The sequence below is a fragment of the Juglans microcarpa x Juglans regia genome, chromosome 2S (assembly GCF_004785595.1).
Source record: "Juglans microcarpa x Juglans regia isolate MS1-56 chromosome 2S, Jm3101_v1.0, whole genome shotgun sequence".
NCBI lineage: Eukaryota > Viridiplantae > Streptophyta > Magnoliopsida > Fagales > Juglandaceae > Juglans > Juglans microcarpa x Juglans regia.
In genome coordinates this window covers 9948017-9967494 of record NC_054597.1, presented here as the reverse complement: position 1 = coordinate 9967494, position 19478 = coordinate 9948017, and the positions used below count along the sequence as shown (strand labels likewise).

General features: G+C 37.2%; 2 protein-coding genes across 2 annotated transcripts; one reads left to right on the top strand and one right to left on the bottom strand.

The window, feature by feature from the left end:
- Positions 1-518: 518 nt before the first annotated feature.
- Positions 519-956, top strand: LOC121253343. The gene has a single exon (XM_041153370.1). It carries the CDS (start codon positions 519-521, stop codon positions 954-956), a length of 438 nt encoding a protein of 145 aa, XP_041009304.1.
- A 1798-nt stretch (positions 957-2754) lies between these two features.
- Positions 2755-16633, bottom strand: LOC121252979 (LMBR1 domain-containing protein 2 homolog A-like). Its single transcript, XM_041152841.1, is given in 12 exon segments — positions 2755-2905; positions 5819-5833; positions 5930-6060; positions 6645-6820; positions 7304-7368; positions 7464-7544; positions 8431-8570; positions 8691-8777; positions 9875-10018; positions 10020-10089; positions 14574-14732; positions 16172-16633. Coding segments are annotated over 12 exon segments (1362 nt in total). The 5' UTR covers positions 16339-16633; the 3' UTR covers positions 2755-2778.
- Between the last annotated feature and the right edge of the window lie 2845 nt (positions 16634-19478).

The window sequence follows — 19478 nt, the reverse complement described above, 5'->3', positions numbered from 1 at the left end:
AAATTTTATTCACTCTAGAGTCTGATTAGATGCTAATTTGTAATTTCATGATTTTTTTTTATTATAACTGATTTGTCATTATTATGAATGAAATTCTTCGTTTTAAAAGACAAAAAACACTGTAAAGACACGTGATATCTTGTGAATCCAAAATTCGCCGCATGAATCCAACGCGGCAACGCCCCTCAATGAAGTGGGTCCCGGAAATTCGGTGGTCGGCAACTTCCACCGGCAAGCTGGCAGTTCAAGTTTTCAAAGAGCATGTGGTCAGAGGAGGAGGGGTGTCGACTCGACCCACACGGACTGACTGACTATCCGCTTCAAATTCTTCCTTTTGCATTGATGTGACCAAAAGTGCCAAATCAGCCGTGCGCATGCCCACCTTCTCATAATATTATTTATTTATTATGAACCTTCCTCGAAAATCACCCACTCGTGCGCCTCTCTGTCTGCATCTCCTCCTCTATATATAGAAAATTCGCAACAATTACAGAGGTTGAAATTTGAAAAAAAAACATATGGGCAGGTCCGAGTCACAACAAGGGTGCAAGGTGCACCAAAACGAGAAGCAACTGCCGGGGGTTTGCTCCTTTTGTCTCAGGGAGAGACTATCCCAACTCAATGCTTATTCAAACCGGAAACTGATCGGCGGTGGTTATTCCGGTTCTTCTTCTCCCGCTTACTCTTCATCCTATTTGTCTCCGACACATCGTCGGCATCATCGAAGGGCTCCGGAAAGTATGGGTTCGATTTCTTTAGCGCTAAAAGTGGGTCATGGGCTGAAGAAGAGCAGATCGATGGCGTTTATTATGAGTAGTAGTCGAGCAGAGCAGGAGGGTGCGGGTGGTGGGAATAAGAAGAAAGGAGGATTTTGGTCGAAGCTGCTATGGTCTACAGGGAAGAGGAACAAAGATGTTTTCACGCACGCAAGAGGTGCAAGCCAGAGGTTGGAGTAAAGGGAATTTTTCTCCAATCCGCTGGCTTATCTACGAGGTGGTCTGTTTTCTTTCTTCTGAAGAATCCATGAGCTCTACACAAAAGAGGAGGAGGAATTATTTGTATATATGTTTTTAAGATTAAGATTTAGAAGTTATTTTTCCTTTGTTAATCTTGTTTTCTACTTGGGAGGGGCTATAAAGCAGCAAGAAGAAGATTGTCCCTCCCTCCTCTTTCATTTATCAAAAACTTACTGGTGAAAATTCCTCTGCAGATATGAAAATTTCTGAATTGTTCCTGGTCGAACCTTAAACTCATTCAAAGATGAAAGCCGTGTTTGAAAGGATAACCTCTGTTTTGTTCTCTATTGTTTTGGTTTCTTTCGTTATTTTTTTCCTGTCTGGTGTGGTCTATACGCAACTGATATGGTCCAATTTTGAGCTGTAACTGTCGGAGTCCACCCACGTATCTATCTTTTACGCGATAACCACGTCTGCTAAGTTTTGATGTCTCTCTCATTGCAAAGCCCAATTAAGATGTATGAAGTAACAACATTCACCAAACTTTGAAACGTTCCTAGGCGCAGTCCGCTTTTTATTTGTTTTTTTCCTTATAAATTTCGCAATGGTTCGCAGCCAATCAATAAGTGATATAGTCACGTAGATTTTGTAAAAATAACTTCATAAAAACAAACTCATAAATTATGCTTTAAATCTACTTTGCAATTAAATTAACTATACCGTAACCACATTAAATCAAGCAGTTGCCTTTATAACCAAATCCAAAAATGCTATGTCCTCGATCATGAGCTGTCAAGCAGGGGGATGCAAATGCACATGCTTTACCTGTGACATGGGGCTCATGCACACAAGTTCACCCTTACCACTTGGGCTACCCACAGGTGGGTTTTGAACTACATATAATATGATTTGATACTGGATGAAGGAACCTCATGGGAAACAAATTCAAATCAAACAGGAAGTGCTCTGAAGATGCATGTGCCAACAAAGGCAGATTTTTCTCAAAACTTGGAAGGAAAAAAGAGAAGCCCTTTACCAATTAAAAAAAGTTTGCAAAGCTTTCCCAAGACGTATATAGAATCTTCCCAGGCCACCCAAGAGAATCCATAACTTTCTTTTGATTTAGGCTCGGTTTGGATTGAGAGTTAATCTCAACCCATCTCATCTCATCATTACAGCTTTCACAAATTCTCACATAATACAATAAACAATTCAACTTTTTCAAATGCCAAGACAATAATAATATTAAAAAATAATATTCTAACAATATTTTATTCAATTTTCAACTTTTATCTCAACTCATCTCATCTCAACTCACTATCCATGAGAGTGGAACCAGAGAACAAGCCAACCACCAAATGTGGAAGGGATGTGAGGGTTGGAAGTGCCATTTGGCTCAAAAGTACCAAGGCTTCAAGATTGTTTAACCATAAAAATTCCTTGTAACTGCAAACTATAGAGAGAATGGTTCCTTTGGTAAAATTATAGTCAAGGCAAAGTTTCACATTGTATAAGTTACTGATATGTTGTCAGTTCAATATAAAAGTATGATTCCTGTCAGAAAAAGTGAGGTCATGTCTAAAATAAAAAGAAATTGGCAATTTACATGCCTTTAAGCACAAGAAATTCCAACTCAATCAGATCAAGAATAAAAAGGGCATCCTTTTAATAAGTAGCAAGAACAAAAAGATACATGGCTTGTGCAAAATGAAAAATAAAATACTATAGTGTCTTGTATTGAGCTAAATGGAATGCTGATCTTTGCATCTGGTGGAACAACACCCATCTATATATTTTCTTTTAAGAAAAAAATTACTTTCTGCTAGACTATCCATGCAGTGTTGAAAGAACTGACACCCGGTGATTGAAATACCTTCTCAAATATAGTCTTAGTGTCTTCATTGTCACCAAGACTAATGAGATTGAGAAAGTTGTAAGAAATTGGAGGAGCATACTTGTAACACCCCATTCCCGTAGGTTAGGTGTGTCACGTGTTTTTCATAAAATAAACCCGGCAATAGATCCCATAATTTCATAATTGAAAATCTGAAATTTATTAAGCGGAAAAACGTCTAATAAAACTGTCTTCCAAAACATTAATGAAATAAACTGAATAAATTCATGTCATAAAAACATGTTTTATTTTAGAAAGTCTGAACTTAAAAATAAATGCTCATTCTACTCCTGGCCTGCCTGCTCATAATCATCATCTTCACCTGGGTGGTTAAAAACATGAAAACAAACTAAAATGAGTCGATGACTCAGTAAGAAATCTATCACAACGTAAACGTAATAAACATAAGATTTTCATAACAACTTTCATGCTGAGCTTAAAATTCATGACTGTTCATACTGAGGCTTATGCTATGTATGACTGTTTTAACTGACTGATCTGACTGATTTATCTGATTTAACTGATTTATCTGACTGATTTATCTGATTTAACTGATTTATCTGACTGGCCAACACACTTAACCCTGTGTGCAAGGTTGTGCACCAGCCCCACATCCCGCTGCAGCAAGGGGAACTGCTGATAGTATTCTAGCATACTATGGTGGACCACGACTGAGTTCGTGGCTTGCACACCACCCTGAAACTGAACTGAACTGCATTGGTACCATGCATCTGAATGGCCATCTTATTAACTGATCTGAACTTATCTTACACTTAAAATTAAGATGGCTTACGTGTCTTATACACATGAGATACATGACATACTACATACATAATCATAAATTCTGAATTTAAACATGATGCGGAATGACATGATCGTATGCTATGCTAGATGACATGCTTGCATATGACATGAGCGGTTCATAAATAGTGGCTATCAATGAACTGGCTTGGATAATACATACATATAAGCTAACTGTGATGATCCTAATTTATGATCAAATTTACTTACCTCGCTGTGCCTCTTCCTGAATATCACTTCGTAACTCGACACCTATACGCAATAATAACTATCACTAAATCTGTTTGGAAACAATATGTACTAATATCCTACTAAATCAAATTCACAATCTAATAGGTAGTCAAACAAATCTTTTGTTTAACCCTTTAATCAATAAATCATAATATTTAAAATACTAAAATACTAATCTATAATATAGTGGAATACTTGAGCTATTTTAAAATAATTCATAAAACTTAATTTCTTAAACTAAGTTTTATTTAATTAAAAAAATTCACATCGTAGAACATAATCAAATAAATATTCTGTTTATCACTAAAACAATGAATACTGATATCTTAAATTATTTACAATACTAATAGCATATTCTTACTTTCAAAATATAACTTAGTATAATACTTGAGATATAATCAATTCTATTAAAGATAAGTCATAAAAACTTAAATTCTTAAAATAGGTTTCCTTTCTTATAATTAACATAATTAAACAAGAAATCGAATAAATAATAATATCATTTAAATATTCTTAACATATTTCTTTATTCTTAAATTTACAACTCTAATAGCATAAAAATATCAAAATCTATTATAATAACATTAAAGATTCATTTCACACCATAGATTTAAAGTATTTAAAATAAAAGATTTAAACACTTACTATTTACTACTGAAATTTAATTGTAAAATTAATAATAACTAATATAGTTTAAAATTCCTTAATTTCTTTTTAAAGTATAACATATAATAGGCTCCATAATATACTTTAAAACACATTTTAAATTCTTTAAACACTTTCTTATACACAAAGAGCTTATGACTAATATCTTTATTTAATAAAATTAGACTCAATTTCAATACAATGACATATTAATATTCATAAATTAACATACACTTAAACAATAAGTTATAAATGTAATCGTACTTAAAAACACTGAAGATACTATGGGAAGGGGTTACAAAGGGTATAAAAGAATCTCCTTTAAACACTTGCACTGAGTGAAATAAACCATAAAAAGCAACTAATACGTTATGTAGAGAAACAGAGGCAACGGGAGACGCGTGCGAGGCAGAGGACTCACCGAGAGAGAGGCTGACGTGCGACGGTTCTGGGTTGCTGGCGGGGGTCACGGCGGCGCGACTGGGGGCTCGTCTGAGGTGGTGCGACGCCGAAGGAAGTGAACCATGCGGCAGTGCAACCGAGAGAGAGAGAGGGAGAGATGTTTACCGAGAGGAAAAGAGTGAGGCGAGGGTGGCGGACGGCGGTAGGCTACCCGGAAGGGAGTGGGTGCGACGGGACTAGGACGGCCGGCAGTTTCTGTCACCGTGGGGGGTGCTCCGATGTCCCTTGAAGTGGTTGGTGACGGCAGTAGAAGTATACGGCCAAAGAGCCACTGCCGATGTCTTTTGTGGTGGCTGGCAGCGTGCCCTGGTGGTTCTCGCGGTCATGCATGGTCTGCGTAGTGGAGTCGTTGCGGTGGCTCCGTCGTCGAGTCGTGGCCTTTCATGGTTGTTGCTGACGATGCTCTGTTCGATGGGTGCAAAACAGGGCTGCTTTCGTGCATGAGGGGCATGTGCATGGCAACGTGATGCATGGCAGCTTCTGTGGGGTCTCGACGTGGAGGAACCGTCGGTGAGGGTGCTGTGTAGTGGCTGGGTGCGTGGATCTGGTTTGTGGTGTATTTAATAAGAGGCTTCGTGAGCTTTTATAGAGGAAAAACTATGGTAGGGTTTTCTCATACGAGTTCGTCTCCTAATAGGATTCGAATTTATCAATTTAAGGGATAAGGATGAGTGTGAGGTTGTTGCTAACGGGTTGGGATAGGAAGAAATGATATTTAAAATTCAAACAAAACTCTAAAATATTATAAAATAATAATAATATTTATAACTATAAGAAAAAATACATAAAATTTATCTTATATCCTAATTTTTGGGTCGGGTTGTTACAATACTGAGCAACCATCCTAGCAGAGATTGAAATGATGTGTAAGTACATGTGCTGAAAAATGGATAAAGCATAGTTCAATTTGAGACGATATAGATATGAGGCAAAAACTTACGAGCATATCATGAGCAAGTTAACTGAGCTTGTTAGTCTTGGAGTTAATGAGTAAAATATAAACATTCCAACTTTGAACAAGGAATAATATGGGCAGATGCACATATACATTAGAGGAACAAAGGCAAGGACCTGGGGAAAAAGGGAACCGATCAATTTGCAATTTCTCTTTACTGGATAAAAAATTAACCTAAAAACTACCCCAGGTCTAGCTACTGGAGTCCAGGTTCAAAGGCAAAACACCATACAAATAACCAACGGCAGGAAAGTAGGAAAAAGAAAAGGAAGTAAGAGGCATCTCATACACATTTACCACATAATGAACAGAACAATAGGATTAGATAAGGAACAAGCAAAAGGCAAACAGCACTCAATTTGCATAGTCTAGTCGTTCTACTTCTGACAATGAACATTCAACTCCAGAAAACTACAAGCTTGTGCATCCAATGGACATATAACCAAAACATAATAGGCCTATATAAATAGCCGCCCAATTATCCACATGAATAGACTTAAACAGATCCAGTCAGCACATGTATTCAACTTTAATCAGTTACCTTTTAGCAAGTCAATATTGAGATTAGAGATTCAATGATAAAATCAGGACTAGTTATATTCACTTTTACAAGATGAAAAAACTATTCTGCAATATGGACCAAATGCATATGTCCAGATAATTACACACTCGAATCTTTTAATGCATTATTATAATCTACCTGCACAAGTGCTTCTTGCTTCTTGACAGAATTTACAAGGACCGAGAAAAGAGATAGATCAACTCCACTAGTTAGCAAAGTTGCCTCTGCTAATAGAATCGCGGCTGACATGATACCAAGTACAATAGCCAAGAGTTTCTCAAGTTGGTTTCTGAGGATGCATCGCCAACAAAATTCTGCAAAGGAATCACCATTTATTGTAAAGACTACAATTCAACGCATGCAATCAAATTATTTATTCTAGGTAATAAACTACTAATGAAAATTTAGAGCAATCCAAACTCATAGTTAAAACTAGGAAGAAATGATAAATCAAAGACGAAAATTATTCAGTTTTGAAAATTATTCAGCTCCACTCAACAAGGCCAAATATGCCCAAAAATATGAGTGGACATGAAGCCAAAATAAAAAAAAATGTGTGTGCATGCGTGCGCGCGAACAACCAGACACAAACACAAATACATATGCAGCAAAAGTCTGTGCAGTGCTTTCAACCAAGTGCAGAACACAGCACTTCTCTAGTAACATTATTTTCTCAGGATAAAACTCAATAGACAGGTCCTCTATCAAAACAATGCTCATAAGAAGTATAAAAAACTGAGTTCACACTGGTTAATAAGATTTAAGGAAACAAACCAATTTATGGATATTAGGTTTACCAATTGCATCAATGAGGTGCCCTATTTTGCCAGCATTAGCAGGTCTAAGGCTTGAGATATACTTCCTGAAATGATGGATATAAATGTCTAAGGTCAAGCACAAACAACCTGGAACATATATTAAAAACCGAAATAAGGAAAATAGTAATCAGGAACAGACCATCCAGTTGAAGAACGGTGTTCATAACTTTTTACTGTATCCTCCAGTTCAAGGGCCTCCATGATGTAGGCCATGTACTCACTGAAAAACAACATTAAATTAGGTGCAGTAGAGACTATCCTCTGAGTTATCAAAAGAGACTTATCACAAATCTGCCAGAAAAGAAGGTGCAGGTGCAGACTATTTGCTTGAAGGGTGAGGATTTTTTGTTAATATTTCAATGCATCAAAGGATCCCAAGCAGATACATAAGAAGCACATGAAAAATGTGCAAAAGAGGACCACTTTGATGGTAAAAACTAAAAACCCCACAGAAACAAAGATCACATGCAAAGTTCCTGCCTCAAAATTCTATTGGGGACAACTCAACCTCTTCAAAACCATGCCTATTCCTCACGAACCATAAGTGCCAAATCAAACACAAAGGAGACACTATTGTTTTCATTCACTTAAGCTTTCATTTCGAAGTGACAAGTAACATTCTAAAATATGAAGACGACTCAATCCTTCATTAGTAATGGCTTACTTTAGCAACCTTAACATAGGATCAAACATTGTTTAGGCGGCTTGAAAAAAGGCCTTGCAACCCCTCAATATAAATAAAAGTCAAGTGCCCCCTTTCGGCCTGCTTCCACTGTCTCTCCTACCTACCATGAGAAAATAAGTTTCATATTGTAGCAAACAAACTTATACTATCCATAGAAATGAATGAGATAGTTGAGGAAGGGTAGAATAATCTAACAAGAATGTGCAGCCAATGGAGATAACAAGTGGTTTCTGATAGATAATCCAAAGGTATTATAGCTAATAGAGTAAAATGTGATGCCTAGGTGTTGCGAAAATGAAAACAGTCATCAAATACATTGATTTTTATCCTTTTCCTTTTTCATAAAGGGCAGTCAGAATACAAAGTTAAATTTCTTAGTTGCAAGAACCTATGCAAAACTTCACCTAATAAAAAAGTTTACCTTTTGTAACGGTAGTACTCCTCTCGAGCTTGTCGAAGATGACGCCTAAGTGTTGCCATTGATCTCTCATCTGTATCATAATCCATATCATTTTTCCCCAAGCGGCCTCCTTGTGGTTTGAAGGATGGATCTTCCATAAACTGGAATTGGAAGAAAAGATTCAAAATATTACAAAGAAAACCCTGTTGGTCCTAGGGAAGTTTAAAAAGTAAAAGACAGAAAGCTACAAGAACGACCAATCCAAGAAAGAAAAAATGTACCATTTGAGTTAACATATTGTCGATAACATTCATGTAGGGTCTCAAAGGATCCCGCTTTGACATATGATTGGATGTTGCTTGAACAACCTATGGAATCAAAACATAAATTTAAAAATAATTGAATAAAAAACACCTAAGAAATGCATAGTAATACAGCTAGATTAAGAAACAAAATCATGCCCAGCGCAGATAAAAAGTACAAAAAATTTTCATCCTTGGCAGAGCCAAAAATCAAGTCCAAGTTTCTGTTGTCTTTGAAAAAAATGAAACAATATGGTCGCTGCAAAAGAGTTCTTTATATCAGCATCCCACAATGATCAAGGGACAAGAAGCCCTTAAAAGATAATGAAAAAAAAAAAAAATCAAACGCCATCAACCTATTGGTCTCGCAATTTTACTTAAAATAATTGCTTGCTGAGTAATAATAAAAGCACCGTTTCAAACCTTTAGGACAAATGCATATTGTCCACACTATTGAAATTTAAAAAAACTAATATTAGGAGAGTATCATGGTTTCATAGCACGGTTCCACTTCAAGAATGGGCTTTGAACAAAATATGGTTATCATGCCCGCACAATGGGCTATTAGCTCAATGGTAGAGCGTGCCCCTAGTAATTGTGTCATTGTGCTTGGGCTGCAAGGGCTTAACCCCTCATGTGTGAAATTATAGAAGCTCCCCTTTTAAGTTGAAGATCAAACAATTCCATCGAACTGAGTATGATTATATATGTGATAGCATCTACTACACAGTATCAATGAACCCAATTATTGAAATTGCTCGGGATATCCTTTTTAGTTCAAGATTCCTCTTACCTAACTAGAATCAAGAACTAGTATATTTGTTGGGAATGGGCAAGGGATATGAACTTATAGTCTCTAATTTGATGATCGAGGCGATTCCATTATTATAAGCTCATTCCATATCGGTGACAGACCAGAATAGGGTTAGATTATATACATTCTAATAATGAGAATGGGTTATTCTATTGTATCTTACCAAGGTATCTGAACACACAAAAGGTTTGTGGATTATACACGTGATTAAGATAATTAGTCCTGAAAAAAATATTAATAGCCGACCTTTGTCAATTTTATATAAGAACTGGGAACAAGAGAACGGGAAAAAAGAGATACTTATAGAGGGTGGGGGGGTGGAGAGAGAGAGAGAGAGAGAGAGACATACTACTACAGCATTTGAAAGTTCTTGATGAGCTTCATCAAGTTTAACAGCCTTTTTGGCAATTTTATGAGATAAAACTCTTTGACGGGTGGTCTGGTCTGCATTTGTCCACATGCTTTTGGGAATTTCGCTCAAGCCAAAGCCAAGAAAGAAATGCACCTGTAACAAGCCCAAATGTATTTGAGCAGGCCATGGCTAAACCCAAAATACCTCCACTCCTGTTAATGAGGACATTGGACAAGAAATAAGAACATAGCTCAATTGGCCTATTGAGAAACAATAAATCATATTTTTCTTAGATAGAAGATAACAACCAGGCTAGCAGGCTTGAGAACCACGTTTATCATTAAAAAGAGGCATGTCAACAATTAATCAGGTTACAAATTTTTTGGACGTATTATACTTTTTTTATCACCCCAATTGTTGTATATAAGGATTCGCACGCCATCAAAATACATTCCCAAAATTCAGTACCTAAGATTTTTTATTTTTATTTTTTATAAGTAATAAGAAAAGTTTATTGCCAAATAAATAGGCAAAGCCCAAGTACACAGGAAGTATATGAGAGAATACCTAAGATATCACATTCTTCTGTTTTCCTTTTTGCTTTTAATATTAAGAGAGGTGAGAGGGGGCAAAGGTGCCATTTTCCCTTTATTCTTAGGTTTAGTTTATTGAGCATGCCCGTATTTTATGAACGTTAAAACAATTATTTTGCATCATTTTCCAAGTCTTTTTTCTTTTGTGGCTTTATGTACTTATGTCCGACTGTATCGGTACACTCTTATCCTAAAGAGAAGAGGACATATAGGATCACAAAGAATTCTCGTAACTTTAATAGAAGCCAAATACACCTGCAAGTTATAAAGGAAAGAACAAAAAACATCCACCACTGAAGTGGCATTAAACCTCCACATGACATTAAAGTGATTGCTCCTTTCTGCAAAGTAGGAAATCAATTTTTGAGTTTCCACGCTCAAAATGCAAACTCAATAAATTTAGAGGTGTTTAACTCTATATAAGTATTGGATAGTTATCCACAATCTTTTAAATATCACAAATCTAGCTTCCATGAGGATAAACCAACCAATGCCAGGTGATTTAGAGAACTATCTCTCCCAAAATAAAAGGACACATTGAATTAAATACCCTTTCTATTAGTGTTCCAAAGAATTTGCCAGGTGCATGTACCAGTATGTCAAATCCATCAACTAAAACACAGAAGATTTATGTCCTATAATGTCTCTGTCCTTTTTAGAGAATTTATCTATATGCATGTGTATTATCAATTAAGTCAAATCCACTTCTTTTTTTTTGACAAGTAAAGTCAAATCCAAAACTTGTGACCACACCTAAATGAAATAATCAGGAGACAGAGCATTAAACACTACCAAACAATAATTTCATACTTAGATGTAAATAGATAAAAAACTGAAAAAGTTGTTGAACTATTTGAAGTAGGGCTAGCAATTTTTTTTTTTTTATCAGTAAGAGATAAATATTATATATATGAATGAAATAGACTTAGCCAATGTACACAGGAAGTATACAGAAAGACACATAAATACATTCTAAGAGCGATAAATTAAAGACAAGAAATCATAAACATTATTCCCATGCAATACAATAGCAGAAAACCAACACATTAAGGTGTGTAACACAAAGTCTTCAACTCGGCCAATGTGCGTTCCTTATCTTCAAAGCAGCGCGCATTCCTTTCCGTCCAAATACACCACATGATGCACAATGGAAACATCTTCCATAACGCTGCCACTTGATAACTTCCATGTATCTTTCTCCAACAACTCAACAAATCCGCAACCCTCATGGGCATAACCCAAGCAACATCAACCCTTTGGAAGGTCTCATCCCACAACACCCTTGTTACCTCACAGTGAAGTAAGATATGGTCCACAGATTCTCCATTCTTTTTACACAAGTAACACCAATCCATCACTACACATCCTCTCTTCCTCAAGTTGTTCGTGGTCAAGATCTTCCCAAGAGCAACATTCCAAACAAAAAAAGCTACTTTGGATGGCACGCGAGACCTCCAAATCTTCTTCCAAGGGAACGAAATATGAACTTGTGTTGTCAAGATGTTATAATACGCCTTAACTATGCATATCTTGTGATTATTAGAACTCCACTTCAATCTATCTCATTGTGCTATAGGAGTCCCCTTGGAATATAATAAGCTGAAAAAGTCTGAAACAATAGATAATTCTCAATCATGAAAATCCCTATTAAAAAGAATATTCCACTGATGCAAGCCATGAGAAAATAACTGCATATCCGCCACTGAAGCCTCCCTATTAACTGCAATGCGATATAGGGCCCGAAAAACCCCTTCCAATGCATGATCTCCACACCACACGCCCCGCCAAAAACTAATTCGATTGCCCTCCCCAACTATAAAACGAATTTGATTTGCAAAACATGGCCACCCCTTTCTTATAAACTTCCATAAACCCACACCATATCCCCCTCTCACTTCGTTGGAGCACCAACCACCCCAAGCGACACCATATCTCGCGTCAATAATTTCCTTCCACAATGAACCCCCCTCCAAGTAATATCTCCAAAGCCATTTTCCCAATAGAGCTCTATTAAAAGTTCTCAAGTTACACACTCTCAACCCCGCATTCACAACTGAGGCACAAACTGTCTTCCATCTAATCAGATGAAATTTCTTCTCCTCCCCCATGCCTCCCCATAAGAGCACCCTAAAGAGTTTCTCCATTCTGTTCACCACTCTTACAGGCAAAGGAAACAGGGATAAAAAATATGTAGGGAGGTTAGTGAGAGTACTCTTAATAAGAGTGAGGCGGCCCCCTTTTGTTAAATACACTTGTTTCCAACCAGCCAACTTTTTCTCAATCTTCTCCACCATCCCATCCCATCCCATCCCATATAGCTCTATTCTTGAAAGTTGCACCCAGTGGAAGGCCCAGATATTTCATTGGGAAAGAGGACACCTTACAATCCAAAAGGCCTGCTAAACTGAGGATATTCTAAACCGCACCCACAAGAACCATCTACTTGCCAAGGTTCACCTTAAGCCCTGACATTGCTTCAAACCAAAGTAACAGTGCACGTAGAGTTTGGATCTGGCTATTATATGCTTCACAATAGACTAAAGTATCATCTGCGAAAAGAAGGTGTGAGATGATAATAGGGCCACCAGAGCCATTACCCACCTGAAAACCAGATAAGTATCCTCCCCCAACAGCAACCTACACCATCCTACTTAAAGCCTCCATAACTATAACGAATAGAAGAGGAGATAAAGGATCTCCCAGCCGCAATCCTCGCGAACTATTAAAGAAACCAACTGGTGTGCCATTAACTAGAACTGAGAAACGGGCGGTTGAAATACAATGATGCATCCATGAAATCCACCTGTCCCCAAAGCCACACCTCTCAAGCAAGTATAAAAGGAATTCCCAGTTTACATGATCATATGCCTTCTCCATGTCCAGCTTGCAGAGAACACCTGAACCTCCTTCCCATAGTCTATGATCCAAACACTCATTTGCAATGAGTATCGAATCAAGAATTTGTCTCCCATGAATAAAAGCATTCTGAGACTTGGAAATAATAAGTTCCAACACCGGACTAAGACGGTTGGCAAGCACCTTTGAAATAATCTTATAAATGCTACTAATCAGGCTTATTGGACTAAAATCCTCAATAGTCGAAGCCCCGTATTTCTTGGGAATGAGAGCAATAAAGGTCACATTAAGGGATTTTTCAAACTTTTGAAATGAGTGAAATTCACTAAAAACCTGCATAACATCACCTTTGACAATGGACCCGACGCTTTATCCATAGCCATACCAGAGATGACTTTGTAAATTTCTTCTTCAACAAAGGGTCTCCCCAAAACACTCGCACTCTGCGAGTCACTAGCAATAGATAACACGACCAGTGAACCCAACACAAACACGACATGAAAGTAGCAGGTTTGGGTCAAAACAGGTTGACCCATTAAGACATGATTAATAAGCGGGTCAACCCACTTAACCGTAATTATCAATTTAAATTTTATTTCAAAAGTACAATTTTATTATTATTGGGTTGTAATATTGGTATTTCCCAATATGCTTATGGTTTATTGTTGGGATTGTAATTCTAGATAAATGCTCATATTTGTTATTGTTGGGTTTATAATATTGGTTTTATTATATGTTAAAATCTGAAAAATATTGATATTTCTTATTAGTAGGTACTTTTATTGTTTTTTTTATATATTGTGGCTACTAATAAATATAGATTTTAACTTTTATGTGAAATTATGTTAATCAGGTCAAATGGGTTATGCGAGTTAGTTCTTACATGAAACAGGTTGAAATGAGTTGTGTCATGTTGACCAATTTCTAATTCATTAATAAATGGGTCAAAACGGGTGACACAACACGACCCATTATTTAAATGGGTCGTGTTAGGGTTTGAAGGTCTGACTCGTTTAACTTAACGGCCGTGTTCGGATTAATCCATATATACCCATGACTTGACACGACACGAACATGACCACGACCCGCGAACACGAATTGTCACGGTGCCACCTGTTAATTTGAAGTTAACAAAAGAATTCAGAATAACTTGCTATAATTTCTAGCAACCTAGATGGCAAACAAAAGAACGTATGAAAAGAAACTATAACCCAAATAACAACACTACAAGAGGGTAAGAAACAAACCAGTTCTTATGCATCATAATGATGAGAATAAGTCCAAAGAGGCCTATAAACCCCACAACTACATAAAATATGAAGTTAACATGCAGGCTGGTCTTCAATCTTTCTTTCATAGTGAAGTCTCCAGCATCTTCAAAACCCTGAATAAGGGGCACCACAGCCCTGCTTAGAGATAACAATTTAATTGATGAGGAAAGGTGAATCTCTCAGCTGTAAAGCCATTTAGAAGCAAGTAATCATAAACTGCCAACTAAAACACTAAAACTATATCCATTCAGGAAACATGATATAAAGAGTCCAATACTGAGAGTACATTAACTATCAGTATACACTTTGCTTTATGAGTTTAAAAATAGATTAAAAAAAGAAAGAAAAATGAAGCGTTGGTTAAAACTGCATCAAGAAATGACAATGTTTATTTTTGTTTGTTAGGTGGATCGCTTGTATACTTCTTGTGTACTGGGTAACGCCCTTTTTCATCGATAATGTAAGTAGTGAGCCCTCAGTTATCTACCCTCGACTATCTACCTTCAATCTTCAAAGTTTCACAAATTTCTTTCTATCCATAATTTACAGCAACTGAAGCCTTGATACATGATATAAAGAGTCCAATACTGAGAGTACATTAACTATCACAACACAACAAATAAAGCTCAGAAAATTTGAACAACAGAACATGTTAAGGAAGCCGATAATTTTCTATTTTCTGCGTTTATGAGAGGCATACCAAGTAAGCAAAAATGTACTCCAGTATGACCAGCTCCAAAAGAAAGAAGTACCCCCGTTCTGGTTATGATGCATAGTCTGTACATGTAATAATCAGCAACATTAACGCAAGCAATTCTATCATTCATGCAGAAAACAAAAATAAGTTAAATAAACCGGGACAAATTATAACATTTATGTAATAAAAACTTTGGATGCTTTCAGTAGCTGGCTTATGATCAAAAGAAACGGTCTGATGTAAAAGAGCCAGGGAGGTAGAGAGAATAATACAAGAATGCCCAAAGATAGAAAGTAAAAATGAATAGAAAATAAATATTTTTTGAGGAAGAACGAAGGTTCACAGATGCGGACAACACATGATGTCTGAAGTGTCGTGGAAAATACAAGAATGCCCAAAGACAGAAAGACTCACATGCAATTATGCAGTCATGGGTTTTTACTGGCCCATATTAAACGATGAATTTTTCTATTGAATTTTTCTTAAACGATTTAGGGAAACTTGCGAAATACCCAATTCTACAGCCGATAATTAAGTTAAATCGTTTGAACGTTTAATGTTCTCAGTTCCTTGAAAAAAAAAAAAAAAAATGCACGTTGACAATTCTCATCAACACGACCTAATTATATAAACCATTATAGCAAGCTAAAACCAACCAAAACGCAGCACTATATCCAGTAGAACCAAAAATTGGACCCTTAATCACCGAAAGCGAAATCACAAAAAATAAAAATAAACTACCGAAAAATAAGACAATATTCGACCAAAATAATTTGAAAGTAGAGGAACTCCGCTACGATTGCATCTAGTCTAGGCATCAGTTCTACGAATGCGGAGCCAAAAAAATGAAAAAACAAAGAAGATGGAAGAAATGTACCGTCCAGATGTCGGCAGGGACGAGTATGATGACGGAAAGGGAGCAGAACCAGGTGTATCCGACGGTGAGCAGCACGTAGCGGGGACCTCTGGGCCCGCGAAGTACCTCAGAGTGGAAATCACCATGCAAACCGTCAGAGGCAGAGAGATCAGATAGAACACCCACATCTCTCTCTCTCTCTCTCTCTCTACAACTTTTCTCCGTGTTTGTGAGACTCGAAAGACTGAAGATACTAGGCCAGGTAAAAGCGAAACCGAGCGGGGGCGATCGATGAGAATGTGGGAGCTAAGAGAGTACGATGCCACCCGGCCGGACTGCCTGCCTGCCTGCGTTACGTGTTCAATGGCCGAGTTAACTGCGTTCCCACCATCGAACCCGTCCGCATTGCGGTATGGGAGAAAAGGACTCAATACGGCTCGACCCTCGAACCAAACACAAGGGAGGACAGGAGAATTTGGAAAACGACAAACATCCTTTTCATAACTTTATGGACATTAGGCCTTGGACATAGATATCACTATCTCAACTTATTACATGTACTTCTTAAATATAATTTAAAAATAAAAATTTTAAATTAATTATTATAATTTTTTTAAATTAATCATTATAATTTTTTAAAATTTTTAAATTTTTAAATAAAAAATAAAAAATAATTCAAATTTTTTAAATATCCAAATAAAAATAATATTATAAAATAATATTTTAATAATATTTTTATTTAATTTTTTCTTTCTTCTTTTCTAAAATCTAAAAATTACTCAACTCAAATTAGCTCACTACTATTCAAAAACTATCTTACTGTTATTTATAAAATTTTTATCTCATCTCATTCCCTAAATGAGTCTTAAGTGTCGTTGTTTTACCTTTCCATTTCAAAACTTGTTCTTTCACTCTAAAAAATAAAGCCTTCAGGTCTGAGTTTCCTTGAAGGAAGAGGTTTCAAATTTCTCCTCATTTCTCCCTCTCATTCCCTCCTTTCTTAGCTTATTTTTCTTCATTCAAAGTAAAAAAAAAAATCAGATCTACAGTTTTTCAATAACTCTCAAGAGACAAGTGCAACACGAGAAGACTCCTAGCCCACAAATTTTTCAGAGGATAGTGGCGGTTTTGCTGAAATCACCATGCATGGTCCTCATGAGCCTCACGCTCCAGCACCAGATTTTTCGGATTTGACTTTGGTGGCTGAAAAGAGAAAAACTTGTTGCATTCACGCGTTGTTGAAATAAACACTTGGTTGTATTTTCATTCATCATTTTCTCTATTACAATCATCTACCTTATATACACGATTATGAAAGAATATTCTGGAAGAATCAAATATTGTTATAAAAGGAATGTTGATGCATGATGCAGCTCATGCAGACGATGGCGTTGCAGAGGAATGACAGAGTTTGTTATGTAACTGCATCATGGTCCTTAGGCTACATGCTAGTACTGTGTGAAAGGTCAATAATACCCTTAACGTCCCCCCTCAAGTCAAGCGGCAAATGCTTGAGGTGTAGACTTGTGCACATCTTGTTGAATCGGGCATATGAGAGAGGCTTTGTCAAAGTATTTGCAAGCTGATTTTGACCTGAAATGAAAGCCACCTGGAGTGATTTGTTGAGGACCCGATCACAAACAAAATAAAATTCGATTTCGACATGTTTTGTACTGGTGTGAAACACTGGGTTTGATGAGAGATAAATGGTGCTCATGTTATCACAGTAGATCAGAGGAGCTTGAGGAAGAGTCACGCCTGAGTCACGGCACAAATTTTGGACCCAAATTACTTCAACTGTGGAATTTGCAATTGTATTGAATTCTGCCTCAGTGGACGAATGTGTTATCATTGGTTGTTTCTTGGACGACCAAGAAATTAAATTGTTGCCGAGAAACACACAGTACCCACTGATAGAACGCCGATCATCAAGGTATCCTGCCCAATCGGCGTCGAAAAAAGCTGTGATATTTAGGCTTGAAGATGGTGATAGTTGCAAACCAAGTGTTAAGGTGTGTTTGAAATAACGTAGGATCCGTTTTACCGCCTGCCAATGAGGAACATAGGAGGAGTGCATAAATTGACATACTTTATTCACTGCAAATGCTAGATTAGGCCGTGTAAACAAGAGGTATTGCAAGAAACCAACTGTGTTGTGATAGAGCGTAGGGTTCTCAAACAGATTATCCGAAAAAATACTTAATTTATCTGTGGTTGACATCAGAGTTTTTAACTGGCTTTGCAAGATGCATGTTGGTTCGCAACAGGAGATCAGTGATGTATTTTTGTTGTATTAGAAGCAGGCCACTGGAGGTAAATATAGCTTCAACACCCAGAAAGTAATGCAAACAGCCCAAATCAATGATCGGAAAATCAACCCGCAAGGCAGTAATAAGTTCTGAAATATACAGTGGTAAGGATCCAATGACGAGAAGATCGTCCACGTATACCAGAACAAAGGTAGTGCATGTTGTTGATGACTTTATGAAAAGAAATGGGTTTATCGAAGAAATGCAAAAACCAAGATCAATTAGTCGCGAGCTCAATCTGGAGTACCATGCTCTCGGTGATTGACGAGGGCCATAAATAGCTCTATGTAATCTGCAAACATGAAAGGGAAAGTTAAGATGAATAAAGCCCGGCAGTTGTGACATGAAAACTGTTTCATGTAGTGGCCCATGCAAGAAAACATTTTGGACATCAAATTGTTGAATATTCTAGTGATGCGTAATAGCTAGAGTAAGAATTAAGCGGACAGTGGTAGCCTTTACAACTGGGCTAAAAGTTTCTTCAAAGTCGATGCCGGAATGTTGAAGAAATCCATTTGCTACGAGACGGGCTTTCCGTCGTTCAATGGAACCGTTAGCTAGCCACTTTGTTCGAAAAACTCATTTGCAGGTGACAATATTTGAGGCTTAAGAAGAAGGGACTAAGGGCCAGGTATTATTAGCGATTAAGGCATGGAACTCCTTTGCCATTACATCTCGCAATTTAGGATATTTTTGAGCTTCGCTGTAACATATAGGAGTTTCGGGCACAACATATGTATCAGTAAAAAAAGCTTTTGTTGGAGGCCATCTAACAGTACCATTAGTGAATTGTCATGGCCGAAGGGCACCTGTGCGGGACCTTGTCACCATCGAATGAGTAGGTGGCTGAGAAGCAGGCATGGAGGAAGTATGCATGGGTGATGGTTGAGTTGAAGACGATGAAGACGATGGACTCAAGTTTGGAACAAAGGGAGGAGGGCCTAAGATAAAAGGTGAATTTGATGGGCCAGTGGTCAGTAGTGAGCTGGACGGTTGGAAAGTATGAAGCATTACGTGAG